The sequence below is a fragment of the Camponotus vicinus genome, unplaced genomic scaffold (genome assembly GCF_025532165.1).
Source record: "Camponotus vicinus isolate PSW18456_S1 unplaced genomic scaffold, iyCamVici1.0 SCAF_3, whole genome shotgun sequence".
NCBI classification, from domain to species: Eukaryota; Metazoa; Arthropoda; class Insecta; order Hymenoptera; family Formicidae; genus Camponotus; species Camponotus vicinus.
The window spans coordinates 22627164-22653488 of NW_028141967.1; the positions used below are offsets into that span (position 1 = coordinate 22627164).

Below are 26325 nucleotides of genomic sequence, written 5' to 3' on the forward strand. Positions count from 1 at the left end.
TGAAAAAATATATTTTTAATGATACTTTTAAGATGATGTTAAAGTATAATTTTATTTACAATTTGCAGATGTTTCTCCCAGGAACTAGATCTTTCTGGAATGCAAGTGGATGTAGCTTTACGAAAGTTTCAAGCTTATTTCAGAATGCCCGGCGAGGCGCAAAAGATCGAACGATTGATGGAAGTCTTCAGTCAACGTTATTGTCAATGCAATCACGATGTAATATCGAGGTTGCGGTCAGCAGATACTGTTTTCGTCTTGGCCTTTGCCATTATCATGCTTAATACGGATTTGCATACGCCCAATTTGAAACCCGAACGTAGAATGAGACTCGAGGATTTCATAAAAAATCTTCGAGGAATCGATGATTGCGGCGATATAGATAAAGATATCTTGGTTGGCATTTATGAACGGGTGAAAGATAATGAATTCAAGCCGGGCTCCGACCACGTGTCACAAGTGATGAAGGTTCAAGCGACCATTGTTGGAAAGAAGCCAAACATGGCACTGCCGCATAGAAGATTGGTATGTTACTGCAGACTCTACGAGATACCGGACATTCATAAGAAGGAAAGACCCGGCGTCCATCAGAGAGAGGTTTTCCTCTTCAATGATCTGCTCGTCGTTACAAAAATCCTGAGCAAGAAAAAGAATAGCGTAACCTACACCTTTAGGCAAAGCTTTCCGCTTTGCGGCATGGTAGTTACTCTATTCGAGGTTCCTCGTAAGTTTCAACAATAAAGTATAATTATGGAGATACTTGTTGCACAATTCTTATCTTTTATCGTTGCTATATCGTTTATCTTGCAGATTATCCATATGGCATAAGACTCTCTCAGCGTGTCGACGGAAAAGTTCTAGTCACATTTAACGCTCGAAACGAGCACGACAGATGTAAATTCGTGGAAGACCTCAGAGAATCCATCAGTGAAATGGACGAGATGGAAACTTTGCGTATCGAAACTGAATTAGAGAGACAAAAGAGCAGTAGAAGCGCGCGAGGCGGTGCAGAAAATAGAGACTCCGGTGTTGCCGACGTGGAGATATGCCCTTGCCCGGGTGCTTGTTCCGACAGAGCAGAGACAGTCGATGTTGACACACAATTGAAACGTTCCGCCCTTAGTAATTCACTCCTGGACATACACGAGCAATGTGAGTAAAAGAGAATATCTTGTATCTTTGCAAATTATGTACATATATATATATATATATATATATATATATATATATATATATACATAATATATATATTATATATATATATATATATATATATATATATATATAAAATATGTATGTCATCTTTTACATACCTAGTTGCCGGTGAGAAGCCGCAGCGTCGTGGAAGCGTGGGTTCTCTAGATAGCGGTATGTCTATTTCATTTCAATCTACTTCCGCCAGTTCAATGAGCCAAGGCATTAAGCATGCCGGACAAGTTCATCCTATTCATCCAGGAGCTACGATTCCTGGTCCTGGTGGTAAAGGACTGGTTCAGCAACCGTCTTTTTTAGGAGGTCTTTTTACCAAACGCGAGCGAAAGCTATCGCAATCTGAAGAATCTGGTCCATACAGTCGCACTACGGAAGTATAATATGTGTGTATTCTTCCAATCATGTAAAATAAGAGATACATCTTTGCATACCCGTTTTTTTTTTCTAGTACGCTTCGTGTTTTTAATAAAGGCTATGTCTATGATAACGCCAATTTTAAATAGCAATAATTACACTCGCAAATTTGTTCATATTAATGTGAAATTGTTTTTTCCTCGTTCGGAGTCTTATACTGTTTTTACTGTGGTTTAAAAACGGAAGTAAGCTAACGGAAGTAAATATGCACTTAAGCAAGCAGCAAGACTGCCACGCGCGCGAGAATTATTCTACTAGGGTATACAATAGAATATATAGTATGTCGTTTTATATATATAATCACGAAGCGTGCTAAAGAATGAAATAATCGATAACAGATAAAGCCAAATTCAAGGACATAAATTTAAAAGATTGGGCAGGATCCAATCAAGATCATGTGGCGTATAAAGGGAAAAAAAATTAATCTATCCTCTTCTCCTCCCGTATAACGCGTGTATAGTATTTATTCATTAAAGAAGGAAAATAATGGACATTTTTCATACTGTATTTATAATTCAGGCAATGAATGATAGAATTATGTGTAGATAATTATTACATTTTTGCTTAGTTTTACACATATATATATGTTAATAAGTATAACAGAAACTGAAGAGAAGAAAAAATTGTAAATCGTGCGAATCCTTGATACAATTATCGAGAGAATTTTAACAGCGTCATTATCAGCGAATATCATTACCATCACCGATTTTCGAGGGAAATATTGTAAATATGAGATAATATAAAATGTTCGGAATAAATTATATCATGTGTAACAAAAAAAAGAGTTTAGCGTGTAAGAGAAAACGATAAGCAATCTCTATTGATGTTAGGTGCATGTTGATGTCTAACGATTTTTATTATCGGAAACACGTGAAGTTTGTGAATGTAGCAGTGAAATAAGACTCGACATAAATCATGTTTGTCATTATAGCGACCTACTGGTAATCATCTATGAGAAGTAGTTTTGCTTTTATTGTATGTTGAAATTTTGACTCAAAGTTGTTCACATTTTCACTAAAAAAAAAAAAAAATTAATAAATAATCCATTATATTAAATATATCCGTCATTAATTCGTTTCTCGTTTCCCGCGATGAGTAGACGATAGACATCTAGGCGTACATACTGTGTCACGAAAATAAACGTATAGGTAAATTAAGATACATACGCGAAACACAAAAATAAAATACAAGAACGCGCATGCCTTATTTACTGCCACTGGGTAAATCTTCGCACGCGAGGGAGAAACGAAATAATGATACTATATATACGTAGAAAGATTGAAAGTTCTCCAAGAGCTGTGGAATTGTATGACAAACTAATCAATCGTGTATATAGAGCAACGTCAGCTAGCTGTAAGCAAGCAATGACGTTCATTAATTTAACGATAATCTCCCGTTATAAAATAACGCATCTGTATAGGAGGAGTGTTTAATATATCTGTATAAGTTTTATCTTTATTTCTTTATCTTATTCTTCCTCTTTTTCTTTTTTAAAAATTTAACATTTTTATATATATAATCGATAACCAAAGGATTTCTCAGTAATATTAGCAAAAGAGATACTTTCGATTTCGTCAGCAATAAATTTTGTGAACAAAAGATATATTAATTTAAAATTATATAAGATTGAGAAGCACGAAATGTGATCGGTCAAAGATATTCTATATACAAAGTTTTCGTATAGAATTTTGGAATTTTGCGAATGAAAATATTTCGTGCGCAAAATATTCATATGTATTGCATGATCGAAATTACATTTTTAACTTTGCGCTTATTATGTATACTAATCGTAATATCAATCGACTATAATTGATAATTTATCATACTGCTCTAATACACTTTATAACGTTGCAAAGATGATTGAATGTTGAACACTCCGTTTTATTTATGACTCTGATAACGAATTGAAAAGAGAAACAAGAGAAGCAAAGGATATACGCGTAATTGTTGAAATTGTCGGCGGACAATATTCGTAGCTTGTTGACAATACATCTTGTTTACAGAAAGAAGATACAGAGAGAGAGGACATTTCTATGTTTTTCGTGTCTGTCGCGAAGTTTTTTGATATTGACAAGCTACACGGATTATCGACACCGATATTCTAATCTTTCTCATCTCATACAATGATATACAATAACGCCTGTATGAAAAGACGGAATTACCATTCGCAAAAATAACTTTTGATCAATTTCGCGATTGTACAAACGTACAATCAAGATCGCGTCAATTTCTACAACTGGCTGCTCACTCGAGTATAATCCGAATTCTGTGATAATCTCGCGAGGACAAAAAGAAAAAGACTGATTAGGAAGACCCCAAAACTTTACTACGATATATATATGTATATCTTTCTCTCTCATCACTTTGCGGAAGAGATAACAAGATTATTGCATGCATAAAAAGAAAGACACAATTTGAGCCTATTGCCTCGCTGCCTTTAAATTTCGCATTTTTTATCACTATCAACATCATCATTATAGTCGTGTTAAAGTAGAAATATTTGTTGAAAATGTCGAAAGAATAGATTGCACCGAATTGGCGCGATCTTAAAAATCTTTGACACTTGATTAAGCACGTCGCAGCATCATCCGATCTGCTTTCCGACTTGATGAGAAAGCGCGTATAATTAAGATCAGTTTCTCACACTCACACAATGCTAAATTATTAATAAATCCCTTCCCTCGTTAGTCTAAAATAAATGCTGTAAGTACACTGTGTTAATAAATAATTCTGAGTCTGAAATGCGGGTGTTTTCTTCTCATCATCACATAATTTTACATTAGTTTTAAAACACTTGCAACTTCAAACTCGTTCATCTTCGCTACAAGTGGTGAGAATGTATTCTTTGGCGAAGAAAAATTAATTTTGTAATCCAACAAGTAGTCTATTATTTGAAAACGTTGCATTCTTTCTTAAATTTACATTATAATTAATATTAATAAAAACTATAGTGGATTCAAAATATTTTATGTAGTTATAGCACTTATTATATATTTGCTCTTGTACTTTTTAATAACATCAATAATTGATAACAGCGATAATTGACAAACTTTTCTCTCGACGACACATCATAGAATCTGATTTTTTAAATTTCAATCTGTTAATTAATTTCAAAAATTTGTAAATAATAATAATTTTCACAGAAATGATCAATATCATATATATACATATAATATCATATTCGACTTATGCGCGAAAAAAGAGCCCACCTGTCAATACTCTGATACACATGTGTCGCTATTTCAAATAATGCTTCAAACTTCTATATGTTACCCTCGTGTCCTCTGCGATGTAAATATAATATTGTTTAACGGGAATACAGTTTCTGTTAATTAATCATTGATATATTTTAATTAAGAAATGAAATAATATATGCTATATAAGAAAGATGTAAATGTAAACAACGATCTAACAGCTGATGAAGTGTCATCGATATGAAACCTTTAATCTAACCTCTAACACGTGACGTACAATTCTATTTTATACAATCTTTATCTTAATGAATAAAATGGACATCGCAAAAAATAAAATTAAATAGTACAATAGATATATTTTGAAATCTCTATTGGACGACTATGGAGAATCAGGTTCATTCGGAATTAATTTTGAAGGAGGAACAGGACGAAGAGGAGATGAAGGAAGGTCGATCTTCCAGCGAAAGCAACAAGAGCATCACACCTGACGCCTCGGCGATCGGAATAAGACCAAAGCCTTTAATCTGTAAGCCCGAAAATGTGAGCATCGGATGTAAATCGGAGCCGATCGAGAGGAAGTGGCAATGGGCCCCAGGAGCATGGCAAGATGCGACCAGGACTAGCGCGTTTCAGCCATATAAGGTATTTTTTTTGTACTCGATTAAAGTAGATAGGACATGCATATGTCAACTTTAAGTTAAGAGAGAGAGAGAGATTCATCTATTATAAAATTATCATGTATACTGTTACAAGAGCAGAATGAAATATTTATACTGTATCTGTTTTATATGTATAGCCACCCACGTTACTCACAAATCTGCAAAGAGGCAATACTCAGACTCAGATACATCAGCTCTATGTTGAGAACGATATCACATTTCATACTTTGGCAGGTCAAGGGGAACTTACACCTGAACATATATGTTCAAGTATATAATCTACAATATCTAATATTTAATTTATAATTTTTGTATTGCACAGTTATTGAATATATAATAAAATAATTCATCTTTGTATTGCTTAGATTCAGTAGATACGACTGATGAAAGAGGTTTAACAGGATTGATGTGGGCTAGTGCTTATGGACAATTAGGTACTGCTAGGCAATTGCTCAAGTGGAATGCCAAAATAAATCGCTGTGGGCCAAAAGGAGAGACAAGTTTGCATCTGGCAGCTGCTTATGGTCATTATGACGTCGTTAAATTATTATTAAATCATGGTGCTGATGCCAATGCATGTGATGAGGTATACATGTTGTATTTAAAGAAACATGAGTATTTAAACATGATATTTAAATATCAATAATTTCTATTCTGACAGGATGGTAATACACCACTAATTTATGGTGCATATTATGATCACCCACGTGTATGTTATGAATTGTTAACAAAAGGTGCAGAAGTAACACATACTAATTTTTCAAATATAAGTGCTTATAAAGCAGCTATTATGAATAATTCAATAAATGGTAAGCAACTTTATTTGTAAACATAAAAAATATCATGAGTAGCGTACTTATTCTGAATTTATTTTCTGCAGCTAAAGCGGTTATTGAGAATCATCTAATACCACAAATTATAAATATGCCATCAGATGAATTATAACAATATAATTAATGTAATAATATAACTATTTATATATATATATATATATATATATATATACTTTAATATTTATAAATATTTGTACATGTGCAATGTGTATCTTTAGAAATCATAAAGAGCATTAAGGAATATCTTTGTCATTGTGAAAAAAATTTTTTATAATCGACAAATATGATTAGAAAAAAGTAATATATGAATGTGAAACATTTACTGAGACAAGGTATATAAACTTACGAAAAAATAACAAACTTTGATATATATATATATATTTGGTAATAATACAATCCTTTTCAGGCGCGCTATTGTAATATACTAAAATATATGTATTAAATAAAAAGTAAGTATATGACAAATTTCCATGAGTCCAATTTTTTTTCTAATAATAATACATTTTCTTTTTTACAAACATTCGGCATCGGACAGTTATTAATGTAATAATAAAATTTGACGCGTGTATATAGATGTACAACATATGCTCATCAATCATCAAGGAATGATTGTATGGCAATAAAATCAAAACAAATAGTAATCAATTTTGATTATTAATTGTAACATTACGCGTCCGATTAAATTATTTCTATTTTCATGTCCTCTCTCTCTTTCTTTTTTATATGCGCAAATATTTTATTTATTCTTTCTGTCTTATACAACTTCATAATTATCAGTAAAGAATACAGATTCTACTGAATACTTTACAGGGCTCTCATCTTCTACAAGCAAAACTTCGCTAACCTGGAAAATAAAAGTAACACAACAATTTTTACATGAATTGTACATCAATCTCTTGTAACTTATACAATAAATTCGTGTATTTTATACCTTGATTTTGGCATATGGCGTTTTAGATGTAAACGAGATGTGAAGTGGGAAAAAGTCTGCGGGTGTAGAAGAAGGGGCCGAAAATTCCATCGAGCCAGATTTTGTTGAAGCATCGATCACCGGCAAAGACCAAACTAACATGTTTCGTCGTGCCTCGTGCGTATATTGTCCGTCGCATTCGCTAACGATAGGATTGCATCCGATAGATAGAGGAATGTTTATCTGGACGTCATTCAATTCAAGATCAGCCTGCTCCAATTCGTATTCGATATTCACGTCGCAGCCACCTTCTCCGTTTTCAGAAGGCCAACAATTTACTATTACAAATAATTAATTAAAAATATATTTTTTACTTTCACAAATTTAAAGAAAAGTTGATTTATGCATGTAATTGATGAATCTTACTTGAAATTGGTAATGCTGTTTCATCTTGGGCTTGGAAACGCCATTTCAATACACCAACGTCAGTGTTTAGTGGAAATGGTTTTGTGGGTACCTTCAAACCTATTTGTCCATGCGCTCTGAATAATTCCTTGTCCACGTTTGGATGAGTTTGTAATTGAATACCTCTCGTATCTCTGTTCTCAACTTGCACACGAATACGTCCCCATTTCTCATCAGAGATATGTAAAGTCACCAAACCATGCAATTCGAAATTCTGTAAACCTCCATCCCGACCGACACGTACGTTGAGTCTCTCTTCTTGCCTCAAGTGAACCCTTTTAGTGGAATGTGTTTGTTTAAATTAATTTGTGTAAATATGTTTTTCCTTTGGCATAATGCATCAATGAAATTACATACAATTCTGTGTTCATTATTTGAGGAGTTGGCGCCAATTTCGTTCCAGGAGCAGCAAGAGGTCCTGACACAACATTTTCACCCTCCTCCTTCAATTGGTCAACAAAGGAATCCACATCGCGAGATTTGCCACCCAATTTCATTGCACCTGGTCCAGCGTTAACTGGTTTTCTGATTAAAAGAAATCAGATATTACAGATAATAACAATATTTGTATATACATAATTATATTTTAGTAAAGTAGAACTAATCATACTGTTTGGGTTTATAAGAAGGTCTAATCGGTTCAGGCACAAAATTAGCTGTATCACCGACAGTTGGAGTGGCTGGAGTGCTACCACTTCCATATCCCCCACCAAATCCAGGACTTTTAATTCCTCCCTTCTTGTTAGCTTCCATCATTCTTTGTCTCTGCAATTCCTTCGCTTTCTCTCGCATTTTATTTTTAGCTTCACGTTCTTGCGTCATTCTGACTGCTTGATAAACCTTTTCCTCATGTGAATCCATTTCTACAAAAGTCCTGATTTGTGCTAAATTAACATTCTCTCTATAGCCTAATGCAATTATCTCATCAAACGCAAATATCAAATTGAATGCATTCTCTGCTATTTCAAGCTCATCCATCGAGTTGCAATATTCTGGAATCTGAAAAATTCAAATATGTATTATATATAATGCACTTGTATAATAAAAATTTCCTGATGATTGTATTCATATTGGGTTAATCTACTTACCACCCTTGCAAAGAGCCTTAAAGTTTCCAGATCCTCTAGAATATTACTAGCCTTAGTCGTAATAAGCAACATGTATACTTTGTCAAGGGGTTGATATACATATCTGACAGATTCAGTTTCCACGAATGTATGCTGTTTACCCGAGCTCATCAGTTTCGGGAATGCAGCGAGTAGGCCCTCTATTCTCGTCTTTGTCATTTCGACAAACTGTCGAGAAATTATAGCTGGAAAAATAATTGCCGTGTCAAGGATAATTGTCAAAAAATTATATCGACAAATAAATTTAGCGTAATGGAAATTTTGTGTACTCTGTTTTCGCTTGTACAATCGACCAGTCTAACATTTTTTATTTCTCAAAGAGTAAAGAAATGTCACGTATTATCATGTGATTGTCTTAACTTAGCCCCGGGCGATCTGCTACCGAAACGAGACACGTATATCGCGCGCAGGGGCCTACGTCAAGGATTATCATTACTTACTCTTTCCAGCTTTGGTGCATACCGCAGCGGCGATGAGTACCTGGAAAAAAAAGAAGAGGAGCTATATTCGAGTATACACTCGACTCCGGTGACACTTGTGGGATAATCGCGGCTCGACTAATGGATGACATCTGCGGACGATGTCGGGAGCTTGTGACGATCCGCCTTCGGCGGCCAGAACACGTTTTCAGCGACAGATTTTGACGACTTCGTAGGTGAATGATGAGGGACGATTACCTACCATTCTATCGAATTAATTTCCGAAACGTTTCGTACGATTCCTCTCTCACATGGGAGAACCACTATCCACTCTCTTCTCTCTCCACATCACATATACACAAATACATGAACAGAGGGCGCGCTCTGCTGACGTGTGCCATGATGAAAGACGTTCGTCACGAACTATACGAATTCTTGTAGTATAGAAACCATCGAGCGCATTTGTAAGCTAAGTACAGCTTTTTTTTTTGAAACATCCAATCATATCGTCGATACGCCGCAAGTACAATGAGCGACAAGATTCTGTCCTAGGCGGGGCAAGGGGAGCATAAAACTGGCCAATCAGCCGGCAGCGCAGCAGTGGCTGATTGGCCAGTTCTACGCTCCCCTTGCCCCGCCTAGGACAGAATCATTGTCGCTGTACATATACTCGCGAATTTTGTTTGTCCAGTTGTACTTTCTTACATTTTCTGTATTCAACGGAGTAGAAAATACGGAGGGAAGTTTTTATTTGAACTGTGTCGCGTTTATATAAATGTCCAGTATACGTCAAATATGTCAAGTATATATCGAATTACGTTTACATGTGTTAAAGAATCCAAAGTCTGGTGTTTTGAAGATTTCGAAAAAAAACAAAAGGAAAAGGAAAGCGATTTTCTTGGTCTGACAAAAGTTTTCGTCGCGGAAAAAGGTTGAAATCTCGATGGGATTTTCAATCAGTGAGATTTTGAAAAACACGATTCATGTATACGTATAAAAATAAAATATTATCGCGACTCGTTTTTTTCATCTCTCATCTGCCCCAGTTCATTTTCAGATCGATTAGATTCTTGCTTTTTATTGCTTTTTATTAAATCAGTCGATTGCGTGAGGTATTCGCGCGTGTACTCTTAATGATTTCAATGTCATATATGCGATATTTGTAATCTTACGATTTATCACATGGACTTTTTTTCGCGATAATTTTGGAGCTCGAATATTGCGCGATATTTCATAAACTCGCGAAATAAATCTGTTAAATTACCTATCGTATTTAATCAAGTTTGAAATATTCAGAGAGAGATCTGCGATGCAGAAATGTTAGATATTGAAAAATTTCACTCAAAATGCACGAAATCTTTTTAATTTTATGTGTTTCAGAAATCTGTAATATCTGCAGTATTTTATTTGTCAGCAATATCTGTTGAAGCACTCGATAGAGGGCGACATTCGACTGAAATTTTACGCGCAGCCACGATATCTTGAAGGGGACAATCCTCACGTCGTCGAAAGTATTACAATGTCGTCTGCATATAAAAAATCTCAGAAAAAGTGAGTAAAATATATCATATTCTCTATATACGTGTATGCGTGTTATATTTATAATCTCTCGTCTAAAACAAAGTGATTTCTCGCATGATCCACTTCATATCCGTAAATAATAAGAACGCTTAAAGCTTAGCAAATTATTTCTTCTTTTCACAAATTATATAATTTTATATCGTATTTTTTTAAATTATATTAATTATATTATACTATTAATTATATTATTATTATCTTGTTATATTATTAGTTATATTATTATTTTCTTTTTTATTATATTATTACAATTCTTCAAAAGCATTGAATCATTTTAAAGATCTTTGATTTCCATTTTTCTGATTGATTCAAATTAAAGGTATTTAAATAACAAAATAAGCGAATTCGAGTGAAAGCTCACACAATAAAGATTGACATTTCCATAGACATAGTAAGTATAGACCGAGCATCCATTGTATAAGCGTTAAGTATACGAAAAGAAAGACAAAAGATGTAAGATGAGTTTCTTTCTCTTTTCAATGCCGGAGGAGTGGGGAGCACTTCTCCTCATCTCAATAGGGGAAACGACGAACCGGCGCGAGGAGATGAAGAGAAGTGCTCCCCACTCTTCCGGCATTGAAAAGAGAAAGAAACTCATCTTACATCTTTTGTCTTTCTTTTCGTATACTTAACGCTTATACAATGGATGCTCGGTCTATCTATGGACATTTCATTAATTAGAACAAAAGAAGCAAAAGTTTGTTCAACGTAATTAATTTAATTTCAATCCGTTTAATTTCAGCGCGTGCCAAGTGCACCTATGTTCAATTTTTTATATTTGGTTGGTATCGAAAATTGAGAAAGGCGGCGCTTGCTGCGTGTCAGTGCAACCAACCGAATTTACTATTAGTTCAACCGAAAATTTGAATTCGCGCTATTGTTTTTCCGCGAGTCGAGTTATATCAATCCGTGGATTAATTATATTTTCGGATTAAGTGTGTATATATATAATAAGAAACTCTTGTGTGTATTACATTATGTACATCGATGTAAAAAGTGCATGACGTGAACTCGAAATCGTGGCACGCGATCGAATCGTGACAATCTAAGGTTATCATCGTATCGAATTCCGATCGATATGCATCTTTCGCAGGATTTCTCCTGTCGCAGGATGGATCTGGCGCAGTAGGAATCGCAAATCGGCATCAATTGGGACATATTTGTAAGTGAATTTATTTATTTATCGTATTTATTGTCATGTTGCACGATATTGTATGATATTGTGATTGCGTCATCTCTTTTCAAGATCGACTCGACGAGAGAAGAAGCGTCTTCGATTTTCGACGGAAGGATCGCGGATCCGCGAATCAACGCCAGTCTCTCGCGCTTGTTACGGCAATTACGATACGGCTCGGAAAACATCCCGCTGGTGTTTCGTCAGGTCGTACACGACCGTGCCCGGCCGTTAATTTAGCGTCGGCCATTATCTCGCGCGTTCGCTGACGTCCCGTCCCGTCCCGGTCCCGTCGCGATGCGACCAGCCGACGCGGAAGATGGACGGCTCGTCGCGCGCGTCGTCATTATTACGTCGCATCTATTCCGTTCGCGTTTCCGCTCGGACGAGCTCCCGCTTCCGCCATTGCCGCCCTTCGCCGCTGCCCTTACGCTGGACCCCTCTTCCCTCCCACGCTGCGGGCAATCCTTGGCTGCGAGGAATGGCAACATGCACACATACACCATCGTAGTGTGGGACAAGAAATATTACACTTTGTTAGAGGTAATTAAATTTTATTGCAGAGTTCATGAAAATGATTAGAGAAATGATTTTCAAAATTTTTAGTCTCCTTAAAGTAGATTAATTATTTAATTTAAACATATTTTCTCATATTAAATTATATATATAATTTAAAATTTATTTTTTAAATTCAATTTAATATTAATTATAATGGATTTAAATTTCATTTATAAAGAATAATATATAAATATCTTTTCAAATTTTTTAATATTTGATCTTTATAACATTATAAAATTTTAATTCTCTTTATATATGATGTAATAATCTTTTTTATGATTTTAGTATAATAATATTAATTTTTATTATATTACTTTCTGTTATTATATATTTAAAATGTTTAATAACAAAAATTTATTAATTTATATTCCAAGATCAATTAAATTAATTTGAATAATTATATTTATATTTATAATTTATTACTATTTTTTATTATTACTTTGTTAATTAAAATTTTATTTTAATTGATAAAATATTTAATAATAAATTAGATATAATAATGAATAATAAAATAGATATGCCGCGCATCTAGAGAGAAGCTGAAAGATCATGAAATTCAAAGTGTCTCGCGCGAATCTTAAATTTTATGATTCAGAAGCAGAGTTTTTCGTGCCATGAATATTACAAAGTTTAATCCGTTCATGTTTTTTAAATCTCTTATTTAAATCTAAGATACGGTTTTTTCGATTATTGTTAGTAAGGTAATACATACATATGGAAAATTAAGATCAACAATAGTAAAAATGAGATTTGTGTCTTTAAATTATTATTACGATGACCTGGTTATTAAATGAATATTTAAGAAAAATTCATGTAGAGTTAATTTAGAAGATAAATATCGAATGAAAAAAATGAGAAAAAAATTTAGCGCCTCGCGCTGAAATTTGATTTTTATCAAGGTAAATTTCTCTCTACAAGCGATTGTAATTAACTCTTGTAAATTACACTTTTTTTGCTTTGCTGCTAGTCACATATGGGTCACAATATCCTGTCGCAATTTCAGTTATCTCAAAGTGCTTCAAAAAATCTACAAAAATTTATATATATTTCTTGACATCTGTAAAAAATTATTATGAACAACAAAAGCTAAAAAATAAATTAAATTTTTTTAATCGATTAAAGCCTTCGGAATATCCTATCGTTAAAATATCGATAGTACCAAAATGACCTATATGTAATCTTTAAGGGTTAATTAATGGCACTGCTCCTTTCCTGCGTCAGCATCGCCATTATTATTATAACCGCTGTCAGCAACAGAAGCGAGGCGGTCGACGAGAGGCTTTTAGAGGGAAATTAAGCCCGGGGTAAACGATTAACAAAGAAATTAATGTACGTATTGCACTTACACCGCCATCAAGCTCCCCGAATAGTGGAGCGAAGGGGCAAGGGGCAGTTAGAGGCGGTGATACGCTGGCTAACCCAATTAGCTGCTGGGCTAATTTGCTCTACGTGCTTAGCACGACGCTCTTTTGCGAACGTAAGCAACGGCCATCTTGATAATACGGGTTGGGGGATCAACCCCCTTTTTTCCAGGCTGTGCAGCGCGTGGATCGTGACAAGCGAATTAAAGGGAAGGATGCACTGACGTCGATTCGTCGCGGTTCTCCGTCTTGTAAAAAACTGACTTCAACGGCGTGTTGCTCAGTGACAACGGGATGACATGTCTGTGGAAATGTCAGCTGATATTAATCAACGTAAATCATCGAACGCAGCAATGGTGCGATGATTGGTGAGTGCGAATTTATGTCACGCATGAATTATTATTTTTTTCTCATCCGCACGCTTTTTTTAAACGAAACGACCGATTGCTCTTAAACCATTAGTAACTCATATTTTGTTGAATATGTCTTGCTCAATCTTTAAATTTTTATATAGCCATACTCTTTAAATATATTACTGCTTGTTTATTTAGCTTACGTTATCGGCGAGAAAATTGATTCTGCGTCTTTTTTATTTTTAAGAGAGGAATTCCTTCGTCCCCTCCCCTCACTATTTTTCCATAGGAAGCCTCAATACGTTATTTCGCACAAAGCTCGGCGATTTGCCGTCACTTCTCTATGTATTGAGTGCATTCAATATTGAATTTTATGAAAATTGTATGAATTTGCATTTTTCGATGCCACGAGAAAAAAGCGTCATTAGCGATGCATTCGATGCGTATAACGCGAAGAATAGAAAAACTGTAATTTGTATTTCATATACGATGGAATTTTCTTTTTTCAAATGCCACGTTTAACACTCTTAACGCGTCAGAAAATAGAGCGATACGGGCGCTTTATACGGGAAATTTTCACGTTACGTTATTATAACGAGACGAGGGAGGGAGAGAGAAAGAGAGAATAAGTCTCGCGTGCGCTCAAAGGGATTACGAACGTCCTTCGCTTCGAATAGAAACGTCCGTTTCGTTATAAATATTACATTTTAGCTCCTTTGAGCGCCCGCCGCGCAATCCCGCGATAAGTTGGAAACTCGTAAGTCTATTTCTGCAATTACCAACGCGGTAGACCACGGTAGCCGCGCAGAAATTTCCGTGCGCGCGGTTTTGCAGGGAATGCCGACCGGGGATATTACAATTAGCGTAATATCAACGCGAACGAAAGTTCCACGGAGCGAGATAATGCAAGAGTAATAATAAGCCTCAGCCGTATTTCCATTACGCCGAAAATAACGGTATATCGGCAGGAATCTTTACGATGTTTGTCAAAATTAATGGGAAGCTTTCCCCTCGCGCAGAGTCCGCGTTTTTTCTCGCGGATCACAGCATTCGTAGGGAAATTTCGATGAGAAAGCCCGGCATTTTATCGTCATAATTCCGGAGAGCGGAGTATAAAAAAAGAAAGAAAAAAATGTACAGAATCGCCGAAGATAAACTGGCGCGCACATACACAGTGGTCCGTGCGAATACGATCGCGAAAATCCGCGCTTTCAGATGCAAATGTAACGAGGCGCAGCCTCGTCGGAACAATCGCGTGCGACCACCGAGATTCATTGCTGTTTACCGCAATTTATTTTCAGAGTCTTCCGCGAGGCGCGGAAGCGACTCCAGCGACTCCAGCTTTTATCCGAGATGCGAATTAATACACGGAGAGTATCGCTATTCTCGATGTGTTGCTCATCTTATTACACGTTTTACGTGTTGTTTACGGACGCGCGTCTTTCACGATGGCTCGAAGAATATTATTATCGTTATTAACTTTATGCTGTTATCGACAGATTCACTCGAGTCTCGAGGCAATCGTGTGTTTGCCGTTGTATCATCAAGTTAGTAATCATTGCATTATGTAGGCATATTCATATTTATTTTCTTATAGTTTCCTGTTTATTGTATATGATGTATAAAATATTATTGTTATATATATATATATATATATATATATATATATATATATATATATATATTATATTCCTGCTTCAATGTTTCTATAATTTATATTCCTGCTTCAATGTTTCTATAATTTATTATTGTTACGAATGTTATGGAGATGACATGCAAATACTGCTACAAATTTTAACATTGTTCGCATATAATTGACGCAGAGAAATTAATTGTTAATTGCTCGAAAAGAAATTAAATGTTACGCAGTGGTCCATGATGCGACGTTTTTAATTAAATGTCTCGACGGTTTCTTGCTAATAATATATTTCTCTCTCTTTCTCTCTCTCGACCGAGTAATTAAACTATACAGATTATTTGTGAAAATTAGGCGAAATGTAATTTTTTCTAGAAAATCTTGTCTTTATAATTGATTCTTTAGTTTGAACAATTTTCTAAATTTCTTATTTGATCCTGAATGCATCACACACACAAATTATTATACATTATATAATTTAATGCAATTTAATTTAATTTGTGAAAAGAGCACTAGCATGGTTGAAGCACAGCAGTTTGAAGCAGTTTTATTGTTCCTCTTTTCTGTTAAAAGGGTCTGCGTACAAATTTATTTAGCTTGACGTGGAACTTTATGAAGGCTGTAAACAAGACCGTAGAGATATTCGAGCGATACATGGGCGAAGCTGGGGGTAATCTTATTAAATAAATTACTGTTGATATGGGTCAGCGGTTTCGACAAGGCCGGCAAAAGACTGGAGGGGACCGCGAACTTTGCGGTACAGTTGATCGGTTTTCATCGTGAAAGAAAATACTTAATAATCCGGTGTCGATATTTATAAAATGTCTATCCCGTGGCGATCATTAAGCTAAGCCTCCGGTTCGCGCTTCCTTAATATACACACTCCGGATAAATTAATCTCCCTACGATCATTCGGTTATCAGCGTTTCTTACAAAAAGAAGATCCTTCCGGCGTGCGTGGGATTTCCAAGGGGAGAGATAAATCCTTCCTCCATCTTGCCTCGGTCCATCGGGATTTGATTAATTAAAGATCGCGCGAGACGATCAATCGCATCGCGGGGACAATGGCGAGTGCGTATGCTCGCTCATTGACTGATGATCGAAGTCGTGAGCGAGTAGTTCGCGTTCCGATTCGGTTCGCGAATTCCGTGTCGATTCTCCTAGATTCTCTTCCCGCACCCTCTTCGCTGTCGTGAACAATGAACAGCTTTTTGTGATTAACGAGCGACAATCTAACGAGGGCACCCCGTCCCTGTTATACTGTTCTTCAAGCTTTCCCGGTCGATTGTTTCACTTGATTAAAGCCGCATAATCAAGCCATCGGTATGGAATCCTAGACGGCGGGCGTACGCACGGTACGATATTTCGCGCAAAAGTTCGCCCGTGGCTGTTGCATCAATTTGCAGGCAGAGATTGTATTTAGATTTTTAATTAAACGCGGAATACTAACACGTAAATCAAATTAATTGCCTTACTTAACGTGTAAATTTCCCTTTTAAATCTGTAATATTAATTAGTTTTTTTCTAATTTTGCAAACTTCAAGTATAATTCATTTGCCACAAGTGTCACGTTCTCGAAAGTTTTTTTTTTCTTTCGAAATAATATATTATACTCGATTACTTCCCTCTTTTCGTTACGTAATAATTTTTTCGCGCAAAATCAGACTTGGATTATTTTTTATCGATTCTCGATGATGTTCGAAGGTTTAAGAGACCCTCTTTTCGACCCTTCTTTTCGGCCCTTCTTTTCGGCCTGCTTTTCCTCGTACAAGGAACCTAATCTCGGTCAACGATGGGCGGCCTCTTTCAGTCGAGCTGCAGTTCTTCCACTTTGCCAAGCGAGGGTTCGCGCCACCATTTGTCGGACCGTCCATTCATCCGTCCGTCGGTGGTCGGTCGGTCGGTCGGTCGGTGGGTTCTCGTCGAAGCGAGATGCAACTCGCAACAAGCGTACTCTCTGTCCTTCAGAGCGGCGAGGGGAAAGGGAGAGAGAGAGAAAGAGAGAGCGAGAGGGAGAGAGAGAGATGGAATGCCCGAGAGGGAAGAGGGAACAGAGGGAGCCCGGGAGCTCTATCGACCGACTTCTCTCATCCAGCATCCCAGCTACGGAGCCGTAGGTAGTAGTTGCAGCTGAAATCTCCTCCTCCTCCTCCTTCTCCTCCTACTACCACTCTGCGATTCTCCCTCTCCCTCTCTCTCTCTCTCTTTCTCCGTCTCTTTCCTCCATTCTATCTCGCTATCCCGATTCCATCTACCACCCCGTGTCTCTCTTGCTCCCGTTCGCGTTCGGGAAGAGGCAGCTCTCTCGCTTCAGCTACAGCGAACTCTTGACATTTCGCCGTGCCAGTGCACCAGTTCCCTATCCCAGCGAAAGCCCAGATGTCCTCCAAGGCTTGTTAATGCGCGCTGATTGCCAACATCGTGTCCCGTCGTTCTCATCGAGCGTGAAGGAGCGCGAAAGGGAAGAAAAAGAAGGGGGAGGGGGGAAGGAAAGGCCGAAAAAAGTCAAGAGGGATGAATCTAGATGGAAAGATAAAAGACGCGCGCGTTACACGTGGGATCGCGAACATTTGTCTAAGGGAAGAGTACGATATGTACGAGCAATGTAAATTCCACCGATGGTTTCCAGCATTTTCAAAATTTTTAAAATGATATAAAATAATAAAATAAAATGCGCGCGGCATTTATCTCGACGCGACGTTTCAGCCTCTTCCCCCCCCCCCCCCCTCGCATCCTCTATTCCCCTCGTCCGTCCTTTCCGCCCGAGCGACTCGATCTTTGACCCAAAAACTTTACGCGCCGTAAAAAGAGATTCTCCGTCCAGAGAAATTGGAAAACGATTTAAGGCGGCGACTTTTCCGACTCGGTCCGATAAGACGTCGGCTCCGCCGCACGATAGAGCAGCGATACATTATAGGTAGGTGAATCTTCGAGGGGGGAAGGAGGAGGCCCATCAGGAGCCTACGGCAACGGCGAAGGTGGATGGTCGATGGTGATGTTTCCGTGCCGGAAGTTACATTATTTTATTCATGCGGTGCCACGTCGGGATTGGCGCAAACACTGTGCGCCGAGGCACGGCCAATTTCCATATGCAAAACGTCGCTCTGACGTCGAACAAAGTCGGAATCGCGCGGATCCGCCGTGTAGCTCGGTTCGGCTCGGTTCGGTTCGGTTGCTACGGTTGATTCGTATAGCTGCGGAATGGCTGCCGAACACGTACGTTTTCCAATAATATCGGAAGGTAGAATCGCGCTACTGGCCTTTAACCTTCTCTCCTCGCGACACTCTCTCCGTTAAAAATATCCCTCTTTATCGCGATAAAATTATAAATCTTAGAGAATCTAAAGTTTTCGAAGCATTATTCATTCTTAAGGAGTCAATCAACGCCCAGTCGATTGATCGTAACATTAATTAATATCATCTCCTTCAAGAAGATAGAGAATTCGCATTGATCGAATCAAACCATGATTAAAATAACGAATTATATTTTTATTACTTTATTTTCTCTTCCTCCATCGGCAGAACTTAACATTCAATTTATTTAAATAAATACGCAAATTAACATCTTTTTTGCGCCTCGTGATTTTAATTTCGCGACACGCTCGTCGTGATAATAAGGCAGGCGATAGTCTGATGAGAACGCGAAGATGGCAATCGATGCGAAACGATTGAGCGCTTCTAGGACATTTCGCGCGAAATCGCCGGAAGATCGACGCTTTTTTCGCAATTTCATCAGTTCTCTTCACGTGCGAACGACGTCGCGCCGGTCGCGGAGCAGCAATTTCCATTGCATATTCAGGGGCCTAAATGCTCTGTCGTTGCCAGCAGTCGCAAAGTTATTACGGCCGACATTCTCCGCGCAAACGAGATAGACCGGAGGAAGGTGCGAACGGTAAGAGAGAAAGGAGGGGGGAGTCCGCGCGACGGATTAATTTTCTCTCGCTTTTTCTCGCTTTTTTCTTTTTTTTTCATTCGACTCGTTGAATTATATACCGTAACGTATATAATCTTTCCAAGAAACGATTCGCGAGAAAGAGATTAGATTTGAGCAGCGAATTTTGTCGCGCAATGAATTAATACAAATATCTTTTCATGTAAAAGAAAAAAATATACACCTGAAAATAACCTTATGGAATATTCAGATTTTTGCTGTTTCTTCATATAAGCTTAATGTTTGACACACGTCAACTAATAACAAGTAACAAATATTCATCGCGTATCGAGTCAAAAGCAGCTCAAACCTTGCCCATTGATAATAATACGATATAATTCCGCAAAAAGACGTTGCATCAAATTTCTCGACATTGCCGATTCGCGAGACAGGAGCGGAACGGAAAGTAGGTTGCGAATTCTGACTAGAACGCCTTGTTATAATTCTCACGTGGTTCGCCGGATTTCGGCTCATCACGTAAAACGATATTACATTATCTTCGGACACGCTCGTAGCGCTCTATATTCGTCCTGTAACGATTGGAGGGGGGGAAACTCCGTAATGGCGGCACACGATCCGTATGCATAACATTTGACGTCGGTCTATGTACTTTGTAGACGGAATATATGTAATCTTCCTCATGGAGGGCCCGATGTACCTGGGTAATCCGATGATCGTCTGCGCTACACAATTCAGGCTCGTGGCCACGATTTGTGCCGTTATCGATCGGCAACCATAGGCACGTAACAGGCACGTAGGTATCTTTACTATAGCCTTTTCTCCACTGCGGAATCTCTTCTTTCCCTACGTAAAACGGCACAAGTTTTGTACGATTAATGATGCATCATCGTGCTAAGAGACCGCGAGGAAAATAATAGATACTTAAACGAATAAAAATTGAGAAACCAATTTACTATTGTACGTATTTCAGCGTAATCTCCTCATTTGAAATCGTCGGTGAAATTGCGAAGATAAATATTATATTCTACCCTCGGTGCACACAGTCGTGCAAAACAGTGACTTTTATTCTTTACACATGCTAAAACCACAAAAATTCCGTTTCCCGCGTTCTGTGAAAAGCTTACATATGGCAATATCTTTTATTACATGTAGTTGCTATTGTAGAACTTTTAACTGCAAAAACTTGTTTTAAAATCAACGATAAAACACGAGCTGCACTCTACATCTTTAACACGCTCTCTCTCTCTCTCTCTTACTAGATTTATTATTTCTATATTAATTAACAGAACAAAGTAAACAGTACAATAAAAATAAAAATGTAAATTAAAATCTTAATTGATTATTCGTTAATTCTACGTATTTTTGTTGTAAAAAATGTTCAACTTTTGCTAAACGCACATTGGACTTCATTGGAAAAATATAATTAAATGTAAAATGAAATAACTTTTTTGAAATGATTAAAATAATAGTTTTAAAAGGATATATTTTCTTAATTGAAACATAAAATATTATTTTTTTTTTTTAATTTGCATTTTGATTTCAGATATTGTATCTTTTATATTTCGTATTATTTTAAACATTTTTTTTATTTCAAATTTTAAATAATAAAAAAAATAATTTAAAAATGTCAAACAAATGCACATTTATTTTAAAAGTAACGTTGTTTATTTTTAATGTTAATTTACAAAAGTAATAAAACAAATAGAGACAGATTTATAAGAGATGTAAAAGAGAAATATAAATAGAAAGAGAACAATTTCACGAAAACGAAATTCATTTATTTTGCTGTTCATACAACGAGAAAGAAATAATTATTGTATTGATTATTTGCAGTCTTTAACCAGAAGTAAACATTTTTGAAATAATTTCTAATTCATAAAATCCACTTTATAGTTTTATATAATAATTTTAATTATTTATATTATTTTACAATAAAAAATAGCTTATATAAATATTTTTATCTTTTAGGATAAATATTTTTTTTGCTTAATTTTAGCTATCTCAAATATAGAATTAAGAATATTATTTATATAAAGTGTCATTCGTCTGTAACACTTTAGCAAAATTTAACTCATAACATAAGATTTTAATTTATGTATTTATTGTGGAATTAATGATAAATGTTGGACTCTAACGTTAAAATATAATCGTCATTAATTTTCTTTAGCATCTACAATTTCAAGTGAAGTTTTGTAAAGACTCATTGTAAAGATCACACTTGCAGACCTCTGTATACGTTTCATTCCGTCAGGTTTGATCGTTCGAAAGCAGTAGCGATTATAATTTTCGCGATGGGATGTCGCGTAATTTATAAACGCGCCGGTGCATCGGTTCCCACGTAAATCCGACGACACGAACGGCAACTCATTAGCATTCTCAGCGACGGCGTCGAGCCGGGGCTAGGCGGGGCCCCGAATAAATTCACCGCTCAGGTACTTCGCTTCGATTCTACCTCCCTTTTGTCACTGCCAGACCCATAGACCAGGGACGAGAGAAAGAGAGAGAGAGAAGCTGTAACGAAGGTGTAACGGGGACGCTGCGATGGCGTTTCCTCGCTTTTGTTGTGTCCGCAGGATGCGTTCGAATTCCATCTCGATATCGGAGAATTACGGCAACATCTCGCGTATATTCATCTCCGTTTTCTGGATTCCGGAGCTCTGACGTAAATCATTACTGGCACTCATTTGGCAGAATAATATCTTATTAATTTGCAAACACAAATTTATTTTCCATTTGAATCACCTCCCATTTCGCATCATCGTGTTGTACATCGCGATATATTGTCGAGGCTGACAATGATTTATTATGATGTGGAGTAGAATTTAATTTCGCTGCTGTTCAACGAGTATAATTATTACATTTACAACGTTGCATCGTGAAAGATTTCATCACAATTACGCTTTCATTTGATTATCAATCGTATCTCTGCAAACAAACAACTATAAAGTAATAGAAATTCCCACCTTTAGTTACAAGCTCCCTCGCCGATTTGTGTTTTGCAAAAGGTTAAATAACGAAATAACGAAATATACTCTTTTATTTAATTTATGTATTTTCCGTATCGAATTGCAAATCTCCTCGAGCGCTAGTTTTTCACGCTAGATTCTCTCTCGTTTGTTTTATCTTTGTTTCCTTAATCGTTTTCATCCTCCACGGCAGAACTTTTATTAACGATCCTAATAAGGCGACGGAATTCGTTTAAAGAAAAGCACGAAGGACGAGTAACTAGATAATGCGCTTTATTACTTTATATTCGCTGAAATTTCGCGCATTCTCTTTCTCTTTCTTGACGTTTATAATATCCGGATTAATTAATCGGAGATTCAAGAGTCTCAAGATCTCTGATATCTTTCGCGACGTTTATCACAAAATAGTACGAAATGTTGCTACGAGAATAATAATTATTTTGCAAAACGGGCCGATGCAAGAGTGCTTTCGATGTGTTCGCGTGACGAATTTGCATTTCGATTGTTATCGTTCGGCGATAACAATCGGAACTGACCGTTATTAATTCGGCCCGTTCGATATAACGGGAATTGCATTTAGCTCCTCCATTTTGCGCGATCGCACGCGTTTTGTACGCTCGTTCGTGTCCTCGACTTCATTTGCATGAAACACTCCCTCGCGATACTATGTGTGTGTGTTCACGCCAGATGCCGGGGGTCGAATTGCAAAAATTACATTTTTAACATGGCGACGTAGTGTGCGCGCGCGAAATGCCGCAGAGACATTAAAAATTATATACTTTTCCGAAATAAAATATGATGGAACTTTACTCAGACTCGGATCAACATACTCTGTTGACGCGTAATAAAAGATTAAAATAATATTTTCATGAGAAAATATACTCTCTAAAAGTGAATCAGTGTATTATCACTGTAATCAGTGCTGTACTTATAACTGCTTGTAATCAGTGAGTATTTACTGTTTTTCAGTGATAATACACTGATTCACTTTAGTAAAAGTAGTATATATACTACTTTCGCTAGATTGAATCAGTGTATTATCACTGAAAAACAGTAAATACTCACTGATTACAAGCAGTTATAAGTACAGCACTGATTACAGTGATAATACACTGATTCACTTTTAGAGAGTATATATTATTTATATTTTTATACGGTGACAAAAACTATCCTGTTTTTTTTCTCATAATTTCCGATAAAAGTCAACTCATCGAAAGCTTAATGTTTTTTTTTTTTTTAAAGAGTGGTGCCTCAAGAGACACCGCGATTGACCCCGGTCACAATTTAATAATCAATTTCTCTGTGACATTATGTAACTGGATCTCGTTGTGCCTAGAGAAATATTCGCGTCATAAAAGATAGTCTCCTTTCTCTCTAATAATCCCTTAATGCCGAGATACGCGGTGGGAGACACTTAACGCGAAATGTTATATCAGCGGATACGCCGCGCGTAACGAAAAAGGGTTTCCGTCGCGAAAGGAAACCCCCGGCGGGATTCTGATATGGCTGCTGTAAATTGTAACAGTCACGCTTCCGCGATCCCATTCAAGGTCCCGGTAGCGTAAACGATTAAGACCCCGCTCGCGTTGGTGCAACGACGTGTGTGGGTACGGCTTTGTGAACTTTCGGGGAAGATAGAGGGGAGCGGAAGGAGAGGATCGAGAAAGAGACACCCTCTGAATGTGCACGTGCGTGCGTACATACGTATGTGTGGCGCGGACAGGTGCGAGGATGTCAGATAGGGAGAAATAAAGTGGAGCAGAAGTATGGAAGAGAGAAAGAGAGAGAGAGAGAAAGAGAGGCAGGGAGCGAATGGGGTTGAGAGGCAACCAGAGGGTGCTGCTGTGTTACCTTCCTGTCGGGAATGGGGAATCGGGGAGAGAGAATGCTAGGTCAGGGCAAAACAACGTTAAATCCGCACTGCCAGCCAGGGCGCAATTTCCGCCAACCAGGACCCGAGGACGACACCCGCCACGGTTCTTTGGATCATCTATCTTCGTTGTGAGAAATAATCTACGCGATATTATCGGCACTCCATGGGAGACTCTCTCTCCTATCGGTTCTGTCTTTACATAAACTCAAGTATGCGATTAACGATGCCCCATTAATATGATATAAAATAATATAATATGAAACTTTTTTTTATGCAAGTTCTTTCGAGATATTGATTAATTCTAACTATAATCATTTTCTAATTGCAGAAAGAATCAAAATTAAAATTAATCGGTGCTCTTAATATTTTCGGGTTTTCAATATTTAAAATAAAATTACCTACAATTATTAACAATTCAAAGATTAATTGAAGAGTACTTTTCATCGCTGAAGGATTTCTCATCGTCTCGAAAGTCGTCGGAGAATGTCGTTATGTTGCTTGACGGAATATCGTTTTCTGGAGAATGAAACAACAGCGCACAGAACCGACACCCGCGAATATATTGCCGCGAATTGTGCCGAGTACGGTACTAGAATTTTTACGGCCGCGGAGGAATTACGAGTGGTGTGCATGAAGAGAATATTCATCTCTCCACGTTGCGCCGTGTGACTTTTTCCCTTCGCGGCTAACAGGCGAGAGAACCAACGTATTCCGTTTTCCGTTCCCATCGGCTGAATCGCCGTCCTCTTTCTCTCTCTCCTTTTCTCTCTCGTACCTCGTAATATTGATCTTCTCGTGTTCATGAAATTGGTAGGTGCTACATGATTACACGACGCTTCGTATCGCGCGATAGAAATCGGAGCAAGCGCGCGTCGACAAACGCGCTCATTAATTTCTCTTGTTATATTCAAACGTTATAACAAACATTCCATTGCAGTATCGATCCCTGTTTAATTACATTGAATCACGTTAAGGATAAGATTAATATTGCGACTCGCGTACGGATAATTTTGATGTAAATGTGTCTCGATGCTTTCGACCGAAGAGGAAACAATGCGTCCTTAATATCGGCGAATAAAAGCAAAATGCCTCTTGTATCTCGCATTCGATCTGTATCGTGTGTGTGACACCTGCTCCACTATTCTCTACAGTTGCTGACGCAGATCGGTAATTGAGACGGAGTAATTACATTTACTGCGGCGCCGTCGTGGCGTCGGACACGTACCGAGAGCGTCTTCTTCATGGAATACCAATGAACGTGTTCTCGTTACCGAAGAAATATACGCGTCGGAACAGATCGGCGCGGCACGAGCGAGCGACCGGCCCCATTGCGGATGGGAATGCAAGAGAATGGACCTTTTCGCGTCTTTATCCGTTCAAAAATCAATAGCACGTCCGCAAAACGAACGGAGAATTTCGTGTCGCAAAACTACCGTCTATAGTCTCTGATTTCACCGGGATATATTGTAATAATACTTTGTTTATCTTTACATATTAAATATTGAAAAAGGGCAAAAAAGAGAAAAACAATATATAAAATAACTTGCAATTTTGGGAAGTTGTTTACAACTTATAAATTATTAAATTATATTTCCTTGACGAATATGCTTCATTTTTTTAGTATTGTGATGCAGATGAAAATGCATATGTCGCGAATATACGCATTGCACGACGCTATCGATTGGCGATACGTACTAATTG

General features: G+C 37.2%; 3 protein-coding genes and 1 long non-coding RNA gene across 19 annotated transcripts in view; 3 read left to right on the forward strand and 1 right to left on the reverse strand.

Moving 5' to 3' along the window:
* Siz (Brefeldin-resistant Arf-GEF family protein schizo) overlaps positions 1-3084 on the forward strand; it is a 40928-nt gene extending 37844 nt beyond the window's left edge. For 10 of the 11 annotated variants that reach the window (XM_083094473.1, XM_083094479.1, XM_083094483.1 and 7 more), the window contains 3 exons: positions 69-724; positions 811-1152; positions 1318-3084. In XM_083094473.1, coding sequence (XP_082950599.1) covers positions 69-724; positions 811-1152; positions 1318-1592 — 1273 coding nt within the window. In that variant the 3' untranslated portion in view covers positions 1593-3084. The remainder of the gene's footprint in view (positions 1-68; positions 725-810; positions 1153-1317) is intronic. The other variant, XM_083094480.1, reaches the window with a different exon arrangement.
* A 1354-nt stretch (positions 3085-4438) lies between these two features.
* LOC145968765 (uncharacterized) lies at positions 4439-6743 on the forward strand. Of its 6 annotated transcripts, none has more exons than XM_083094527.1 (6): positions 4439-4456; positions 5238-5462; positions 5617-5749; positions 5845-6065; positions 6141-6288; positions 6360-6742. In XM_083094527.1, the coding sequence occupies exons 2-6, from the start codon at positions 5259-5261 to the stop codon at positions 6422-6424; spliced, it is 771 nt and encodes a 256-aa protein (XP_082950653.1). In that variant the 5' UTR covers positions 4439-4456; positions 5238-5258; the 3' UTR covers positions 6425-6742. The 6 variants fall into 6 exon arrangements, with proteins under 6 accessions (XP_082950653.1, XP_082950648.1, XP_082950650.1 ...); XM_083094522.1 differs by lacking the exon at positions 4439-4456 and adding an exon at positions 4815-4917 and having other exon boundaries at positions 6360-6743; XM_083094524.1 differs by lacking the exon at positions 4439-4456 and adding an exon at positions 4924-5163.
* On the reverse strand, positions 6674-9643 carry Deltacop (coatomer subunit delta). Its single transcript, XM_083094518.1, has 8 exons — positions 9496-9643; positions 9255-9294; positions 8776-8999; positions 8298-8686; positions 8045-8212; positions 7649-7962; positions 7244-7560; positions 6674-7156 (listed from the first exon to the last, which is right to left on the reverse strand). Exons 1-8 carry the CDS (start codon positions 9496-9498, stop codon positions 7067-7069), a joined length of 1545 nt encoding a protein of 514 aa, XP_082950644.1. The 5' UTR covers positions 9499-9643; the 3' UTR covers positions 6674-7066.
* Positions 9644-10108: 465 nt separating this feature from the next.
* Positions 10109-26099, forward strand: LOC145967852 (uncharacterized). Its single transcript, XR_014437578.1, has 7 exons — positions 10109-10218; positions 10614-10784; positions 11905-11973; positions 12058-12528; positions 14077-14272; positions 20442-20578; positions 25776-26099. It is a non-coding gene; the product is annotated as an uncharacterized LOC145967852 (long non-coding RNA).
* Positions 26100-26325: the final 226 nt, after the last annotated feature.

Bases quoted from the DNA above. Each gene is read 5' to 3' on its own strand.
- LOC145968765 (XM_083094522.1), top strand. From the start codon at position 4,876: ATGCTTCAAACTTCTATATGTTACCCTCGTGTCCTCTGCGAT. The intron at 4,918-5,237 runs GTAAATATAATA...TTAATTTTGAAG, and splicing joins ACCCTCGTGTCCTCTGCGAT to GAGGAACAGGACGAAGAGGA. The intron at 5,750-5,844 runs GTATATAATCTA...TGTATTGCTTAG, and splicing joins ACCTGAACATATATGTTCAA to ATTCAGTAGATACGACTGAT.
- Deltacop (XM_083094518.1), bottom strand. The intron at 9,000-9,254 runs GTAAGTAATGAT...TTATTTTTCCAG, and splicing joins ATGCACCAAAGCTGGAAAGA to CTATAATTTCTCGACAGTTT. The intron at 8,687-8,775 runs GTAAGTAGATTA...TGAATTTTTCAG, and splicing joins TAAGGCTCTTTGCAAGGGTG to ATTCCAGAATATTGCAACTC.